General features: G+C 44.3%; 1 protein-coding gene across 1 annotated transcript; it reads right to left on the bottom strand.

Moving 5' to 3' along the window:
- Positions 1-2,015: 2,015 nt before the first annotated feature.
- On the bottom strand, positions 2,016-7,748 carry LOC311628741 (GTPase IMAP family member 1-like). The gene is given in 4 exon segments (XM_084896255.1): positions 2,016-2,836; positions 2,840-3,180; positions 4,130-4,178; positions 7,678-7,748. Coding segments are annotated over 3 exon segments (783 nt in total). The 5' UTR covers positions 4,173-4,178; positions 7,678-7,748; the 3' UTR covers positions 2,016-2,437.
- Between the last annotated feature and the right edge of the window lie 818 nt (positions 7,749-8,566).

The following is an 8,566-nucleotide window of genomic DNA, read 5'->3' as shown; positions in this document are numbered from 1 at the left end:
GGTATCCATTTGCTTTCGTTGACTATTTAAAAGATTGCGTTCAAATCTTGCTATGGGAAAAGGGCTGTTTCCTTTTGAATTTTCTCCAACTGGTTTTCCTAACTGTTTACCTTCTGCTGCCTGTTATTTCAGTAGTCTTTTTCCTGTTTCTTTTTCATTCTTGATTTCTTTTCTTTATCTTACAGTCTCAGGATGTTGGCTGAGAAAAGTGGTTTTGTGCTGTGCTTCTTGTTTTGCAGCTTTTGGCCTCATCGTCCTGTGCCTTACAGTTTGCCCTTTCGGTTTCACATTCTGGGTGCCTTCTGGTGTGGAGATCAGGGACTTGTTTATTGTTCAGAGTTTTGGAGTTTTAAAGGTCGTTCCAATATGGGTTCCTCTCTGGGCACTTCACTGACAACTGCTGGATAAGTGAGGAAATCCATTAGAAATTCTGTGTGAAAATTTCTGCAAGGAAAAGCCACTATAAGGCAGAGCCTTGTACTTGTTATTAACACACTAGAGGCCTGGAGCATGAAATTCATGCAGGGGTGTATGTGTCCCTCAGCCAAGCCTGCATCCTTTCCAATCTGGCACTCCTTGAGGGCAGTCGGACAACCCTCTTACAAACCAGGACTGTTGGCTCCAAACTGCTTGCCTGCTTGCTTGCCTGATTGTCTGTAACCACTTCTGCCTGCCAGCCTGATCATCCCTAACCACTCCCCTGCCAACCTGGTCACCCCTAACTTCCTCCCCTGTTGGCCTAGTCACCCCCAACTGGCCTCCCCTGCTGGCCTGGACACCCCTAATGGTCTGGATGGCAGGCATAGTGGGGTGTGCCTGTCCCCTGGAATTCCTGGGTCTCCTTTCCACATTCCCAACCACCTCAAGCACAGTCCCCTGGGGATTCTCTGAGCTCCATTCCTACCAAACCAAAAAGCAATAATCAAGTTGCACAATTTCATTGCTCACACTAGACACTTTGCTAGTCTTTTTTTCTCATTTATTTTCATCAGTGACCATCTCATTCATCAGCAAGAGTTTTCTTGCAAAAATATATTGAAAAGTGGACCAAACCAAAGTCAAGATTCTCTATCAGTTCCTCTGCTGGGATCTATGCAGAACCCGTGGACTAGAAGGCCCTTAGCAGCCGATGGAACACTATGTCTCATCATTTGGTGCTGGCATTCCTCTTCATGTTCTCAGTGACTTCTGGGCAGGGCTTGTGGCCTCGTGTTACAATTTGTTCTCAGATATTGCGTTTATTTTTTCCCTGTTACATGTCTTGTTAGTGATGGGAAGGCATAAAGGATCTGGGAATCTCTGTCTGAGAAGGCACCGGATAGAGGATACTGTAGGGAAGAGATCTGGAATTACCCAGCAGTATTGAGTTTGTATATGAAGGTGGAGATGCTGGGACAGAGAATGTGTGGGTGGACACATGAGCCACACTAACCTGGCTCATTTTACCTGGGTCAGAGTGGACTCTCCCAGGTCTTCATGGGACTCTTTTCCCCACCTTGTACCCCCAATACTCAATCTGCAAAGATCTGTTTGCCCTTCCTTTTGAGATTTAAATAAAAATTTCCAAATCCCCTAATTTTTTTTTAAAATTTATCCCTGAGTTGAAAAACTTACTCTCACCCTATGAGTGTATCAGCTTGTGAGAAAACTCCTCTTCGGAAGTACACTTTCCACAGTGCCTCTGTGGCTCCTAGTGACTCAAGTCTCTGATTAATGTTTTCTTGGACTTGTAGAAGACTCTGCATTCACACTGTGAAGGGGTCTGAATGGAGAAGGAGGGGGAGGTGTGCCTTCCTGGGACAGATGGACAGTTCAGTGTTTTGTCTTCTTGTCACCCCAATGTGTGTGCATTTGAGTGGGTGGTTTTTGCAGAAGGGGTTAAGAATGACAGAGCAGTATCTGTTCAATGGTCATATAAAGCAGATAAACAAACAACTACAAATACTGATTTCTGTTAATACACAACCAAAGCTTAATTCATGCAATTCAATTGAAATAAGTGGGTCTAGACTGAGGCTTTGTGTTGGCTCTGCTCCTTGGTCTGCTGGGGCAACCAGGGATGATACCAGGATCTGGGACAGGAGCCTGAGGTCAGTGGAAAACAGGCAAGAGCAATACTTGTTGGGCTTCAGTAAGAAGAGCTCAGGAAGGGCCAGGTCCCATGGGCAGGTTTGGGAGGTAGATGGGAGAGGGCAGGATTTTTGTCTTTGGATTGGTAAGTTAATGCCAGTGAGGGACACAAGGAAAACCTGTGGGCCCCGGAGGCACAGACTCCAGTAGAGAATGGTTCCAATTCCTACTTAAATACACTCTGTCTTTCAGGACGGACCTCGTCCACGGCCTAGGACCAGTGTCTGGAGAGCAATACCCAAAGCAGGAACAGGATGCCCAGTATAGTGGCTGTGCGCAGCTTCCTTGCCATCACCCACCCACACAGTCAGCCCAGCAGCCCTTGCTTTTGTCGCACCAACACGCGGTCTGCCAGCTTCTCTGCCACCAATCTCAACTGCTCCTCGGGGCTGGAGAATGCCAGCTCCTGCGCAAGGCGGTACACGTCGTTGGAGTAGGGGACACCCGTGTGTTCAAGGACCAGGCGTTCTACCAGCAGCAGCAGCTCCTGCACCTGGGCCTCCAGTTCCCCACCTATCGCCTTGTTGTTGAAGGCGCACACACGGCCCCCACACTCGGCCACTAGAGCCCGCAGTGCACGGTTGTCCGTGTCGCGCACATACTCCTGCAGCGAGCCTCCAGCCAGGTCCTCTTTGCGCGTGAACAGCACGATGGTGCGCTTCACCACGTTGTCCCCAAACAGGTCCTTGAGCGCACTCACAGCCTGCTAGTCCTGTGCAGTGAAGCGGCCCAGCTGAGTCACCAGGAGCAGCGCATGGGGCCCAGGAGCTGACAGCAAGTAGCAGCGGGCTCGCTCCTGGAACCCTGCGTCTGTCTTAGAGACCAGGGAGCTAAAAAGGTCCGGGGTGTCCATGACTTCTACATGCCACCTATCCCACCTGCGGCTCCCCACCTCGCAGGTTCTGGTTACCGAGGTGGCTGCGAATCTGGAGACGAAGCACCTGTGGCCCAGGATGCTGTTTCCGGTGGCGCTCTTCCCAGACCCTCTCTTCCCCACCAGGATGAGCCTCAGCCCGAGCTTCTGCAGGGCCTGTGTGGTGTCTCCAGAATCTAGAGGACAAGTGATTTGTGAGCTTCCACACCTTGAAGCAACATATCCTGGTTGCCTGGATGCTGGTGCCCTTGGAGGAAGAACAGGACCTCAACTCTGTTTTTCCAACTAAAGCCTTACTGAACTCAGGATCTTTACCAAGTATCCCTGCCACCCTGGCTACACCATGTTTACCTGTAGATGCTCAACACCCGGAGGGCCTTTCTCTAGGGGATCCCCTTCATCATTCCAGACATGACCTCACCTCCATTACCCCTGGTGGTCCACACCCTGCAGAGCTGTCCCTATTTGAGGCTTCAGTGGCCTCTGCCATACTTCTCCCAGATTCCAGCCCAGGGAAAATGGTCAGGAAGGGGCAGTAGCCTGGGGGTGAAGGGCTATCTGGAGTTCCAGACACTCGGTTTGAATCACAGTCCAGCCATCGACTTCCTGTGCCACCTTGGAAGGTACTTGAAGTGTAAAATCTTGTTCAAAAATGGGAATAATAGTATGGAGTTTCTTCTGAAGCGTTGACAGGATTGGATGAGATCACCTCCTTCCTTCTTCTTTCACTCCCTCCTCTTTTTCCCCCTCCCTCTTAAACCTGCTACCTGCTAATGAAACACCTGTTTAACTTTCCAACCTGGTTCTCTAACATTCTACCTGGTAAGACACACTCCATCTATTGCATGATCTGATACCTTCTACAACCTTTTCCATGGAGATAAGAGTAGGTTTGTTAACCTCATGTTATAGTTGGGGAATGGAGGTGTAGTCTAGTCAAGTTCATATCTCCAAGATGGGCAGGGGCAAAGACCAAGCTAAAATGTCTATCTCAGAGCTCTTGCTTATTCACTTCAGACATCTCAGAGAGCCTTTTGGGGTTGTCTGTTTAGTTGCTCTCATTTTGGGGTTGTCTATCAGTTGAACTCACACTTGGGGGCAAGTACGCAGTGCATGTATTCTTACCATGGGCACTTTCTTCATCTCTTGCCATTTTTGGTCCTCCCATGTGTACCTGAAAAAGTTCCAAACACAATTTGTGTGTTTGTTTGTTCATTCGTTCATTCATTCATTCGTTCATTCCTTAAATAGACATAACAACCTATATTGTGTCTAGAAAAATACAAATACTTAGTGACACAATGATGACAAAATTGTGGTTCCCATTTCCCCTGAATATCAGAATAGAGGGAAGAACTTTGAGGGGGCCTGGGCTGGGTTTGGACTGATACTGTGAGAGGGTTTGGTGACCTTGGTTTTGCCTTTTCAGGGATGTCAAATGCAAAGGGTAGAGGGGAGATTGTAACACTCTATGTCAGTGAGAAAATTTTAGATATTAAAATTTCCAGTTAATTCTCTGTTAGTGATCAAAGCTATAAATACTAGGTCTTTTTAGGAAATTCAGCATCCAGGGGAGACTTTGGAAAACCATGAAAAGTGGAAAATTTGGTAGAAACAAGGGAAACACTTAAGGTGGTTGGCTTGGGAGAAGAGAAGATAATTGGAATTTTTGTTTTGGAAATTGGAGAAAAATACCTATATCCCAGGAGATCTGCAGTCTGGGAAGTCAACACATTGTCCTGTCTCAATGTGTCTAAATATGTTCAGGGTCCTGGAGAGATTGGGACATCCCCCCCACCCAGTTCCTGACATCCTGCCCTCATAGCCGAGGCTTCTCAAAGTAAAGTGGCTCCACCCAATCAGTCAGCATTTAATACAATAGAACATTCTGTGCTCATCAAGTCCCTACGCAGTCTGTCCTCAGTCTGCCTCTCCAGCCTCAGGACAAAGAAACCCCTCAATCATATGCCCCCCAGAGCAGAAATCGACCTTTCCCAGCTGCATTGTGCTCTCATGCCTATGACTATTCAGCCTCCTGATACTTTTTTCTGAGTCTTATCTGTGCTTCTCCTCCCATTTATATTTCCACCTCTTCACCTAGCATTAAAAATTGAAATTGAAATTATTTGTCATCTGCAAATAATGACAGTTTGACTATAGCTAAGACTTCCAGTACTATGTTGAACAAGAATAACAAAAGTGGGCATCCCTATCTTGAATAGGAACTAGTGTTAGCTATAGTGATTGGATAAGAAGAACAAGTAAAAGTCATCCAAATTGGAAAGGAGAAAATCAAACTGTCATTATTTGCAGATGACATGATATTGTACATAGAAAACCCTAAAGATTCCATCAACATACTACTAGATTTAATAAATGAATTTGGCAACTTAGTGAGCATATAAAATTAACGCAGAAGTCAATGCCATTTTTATACCTCAACAAGAAACTCTAAAAAGAAATTCAAAACAAAAATCCCTTTTACTCTTACAAGGAAAAAATTAAGATATTTAGGAATGAATTTTACTAAGGTGGAAAAAGACCTGTACTCAGAAAACTATAGGACATTGAAAAAAGAGAGGAAGGTATAAATAAGTGGAAGAATATACCATGATCATGGACTGGTAGAATCAATATAATTAAAATGTCCATAGTACTCAAAACAATTTATAAGTTCAACGTAATCCCTATTAAAATACCAATAACATGTTTTACAGATCTAGAACAGATATAGATATAGAATACAGATATAGATATAGATACAGATATAGAATTTATATGGAACCAAAAAAATATCCCTGAATAGCACAGCCATCTTGAGAAAGAACAAAGTTGGAGGAGTCACAATACCAGATATAAAGTTATACTACAAAGCCACTGTGCTCACGACAGCCTGGATCTGGCACAAGAGCAGGCAGTTCTGTTTCTGTTCTGTTTCATATAGACCAATGAAGCAGAACAGAGACTCCAGAAATTTACCGAAGCCACTATGCTCTGTTAATATTTGAAAAAGGAGGCAAGAGCATACAATAAAGATAGTCTCTTCAATAAATGGTGTTGGGAAAATTAGACAGATACATGCAAAAAATTAAACTAGATGACCAATTTACACCTTACACAAGAATAAACTCAAAATGGGTAAAAGATTTAAATGTAAGAGGTGAAACCATTAAAATTTTAAGAGAAACAATAGGCAGCAAAATCTCCGACATCTTTCATAGCAACTTTTTTACCAATATATCTCCTAGGACAATGGAAATTAAGGAGAAAATAAATAAATGGGCCTATGTCAAAATAGAAAGCTTCTGCACAGAAAAACAAGCCATCAACAAAATGACAAGAGAGCCCATGGGGAACAGATTTGCCAATAATACATTTGATAAGGAGTTAATCTCCAAAATATAAAAGGATCTCATACAATTTAACAAAAGGAAGACAAAGAATCGTACTTAAAAATGGGCAAAAGACTTAAATAGATAGATCTACCCACAGATGGCCAAGAGATGTAGAAAAAAATGCTCAAAGTCACTAATCATCCAAGAGAGGCAAATCAAAATGACAATGTGCTATCACTTCACATCTGTCAGAATGGTTATCATCAACAAATGACAAGTGTTGGCAAGGATGTGGAGAAAAGGGAACCCTTGTACACTGCTAGTGGGAATGCAGATTGGTACATCCACTGTGGCAAATGGTATGGAGATTCCTCAAAAAATTAAAAATGGAACTCCCATTTGACCCAGTAATCTTACTTCTAGGAATATACCTTAAGAAATCAGAAACACTAAGTAGAAAGAATATATGCACCTCTCTGTTCATAGCAGTTTGATTTACAATAGCTAAGATATGGAAATAGCCCAACTGCCTATCAGAAGATGAGTGGATAAAAAAAACTGGTACACTCACACAGTGGATTACTACGCAGTTATAAAAAAAAATAAATAAATAAATAAATAAATAAATAAAGAAAGAACTCTTGCCTGTTGCAACAGCATAGATGGACTGGAAAGTATTATGCTAAAGGAAATAAGCCAGTCAGAGAAAGATAAGTATTACTTGATCTCACTCATATGTGAAATCTAATGAACAAAATATTTTCAGAGACATAGAAAGGTGGAATAGACTGTTGGACCTCAGAGAGAAGGTGGGTGAGGGTGGGTGGGTGAGAGGAGATCAACCAAACAACTTGTATGCATGGACAGACAATTGTGTGGTAAAGGCCTGGGGTGGAGGAGAGGGATGGACTAGAAGAGTTCATTGGGGGAGTAAAGGAGATATATGTAATACTTTTAACAATAAAGATAAAAGAAATCTCTTTGCCAGATATGCAGGTGAGGAGTGTTCTAAAGCCTGTTTGACCTCTGGAAGAGAGTGAGCAGACTCCTTTCTTCCTTGTTCGGGAAGTACATTAGGAGAGGGCTATCCATGAGCAAGAAGGTGGGCATCCAGGCTGCAGGAGATGCTTGCCACTGCTCCTGAAGCTGCTGTGTGTGAAACTCAGGCATCCTCACACACCTGGGAGTGTGGAGTTACTATATCTAGATCCCACTCTTCTTCCTGGTACCGAATAGAATGTATGTTCTCACTCAGCTAGCTTCTTGCAGGCACTGAATTCTTCCTGGTCCTCACAGTTCCTAGTTTGCTGCTGGCTCCTTTTCCCTGCTTGTGCTCACCTTTTCTGCAGAATCAGTGACAGGCTCTGAGACTGGCACAAAAGGCCCTGACTTACTGCTGTCCTCTGGTTGTGAGTGCATCAGGTTCTTCCTCCCAGCACATGGGGAAGTCCTGTCTCTTAGAACTCAGGCAGGAAGTCCAGGGAGGGGGGCCCATGGGTGACAACTTAAAGAGACAGGAACATTCACCACTGAGGCAGTGGGATGGGCAGTTTCCACTGGGAAACACAGCTTTGAACTGCAGTGATGTTCTCAGAGGTCCTTGTGACACCAGCACTTGTCGCCTCAGGGGCTTTAACCTCAGAGGAGAAGAGCATTTTAGGGTTGTGAGGCCTGCTTTCATTTCTAGCCTTGATCATGAATCTTAACTGCTTTTTGCCTTTTAGGGACTTTCCTATAAAATGGCCTCGTGAGAGCCTCCTTCCCTGGGACAGTGTCACCAAGGTGGTCCTGGTACCAGGAATCACCTGCAAATTCTTCTGGTTCGCAAAGGAAAGGAAGGCCTTTCCACTATTAAAAATGGGAGGATAGGGAGAGGATGAAAACTGCCCTCAGGGCTTACTCTGTCCATCTCTGTAGATCTCTCCCACCAGAAGGTCATGCAAAAGGTGAGGAAAATAGCTAGTCACTACACGGAGTGTTGAGGCTACGATAGGATTATGCTGTTAGGGAGCCTGACCTGGTTAGGTCATTATTAAGGATGTGACCATACTCTCTGGAGTTGACTTTGCCTATATTTAGTGAGGAGTTACACTTAATGTGAAGCTGATGGGCTGGGGTCTGATTTTCACTGATTTTTGCAAGCTCCTTATCTCTAGTGAAGAATTCAACTCCAACTGATTTTTCACTATCGGCTTTACTGAGGTATAATTGACATGTAACATTGTGT

Source organism: Pipistrellus hanaki (assembly GCF_964339955.1).
Source record: "Pipistrellus hanaki genome assembly, chromosome: 10".
NCBI lineage: Eukaryota > Metazoa > Chordata > Mammalia > Chiroptera > Vespertilionidae > Pipistrellus > Pipistrellus hanaki.
The sequence above is the reverse complement of the archived record's forward strand: the minus strand, read 5'-3'. Positions and strand labels throughout refer to the sequence as shown.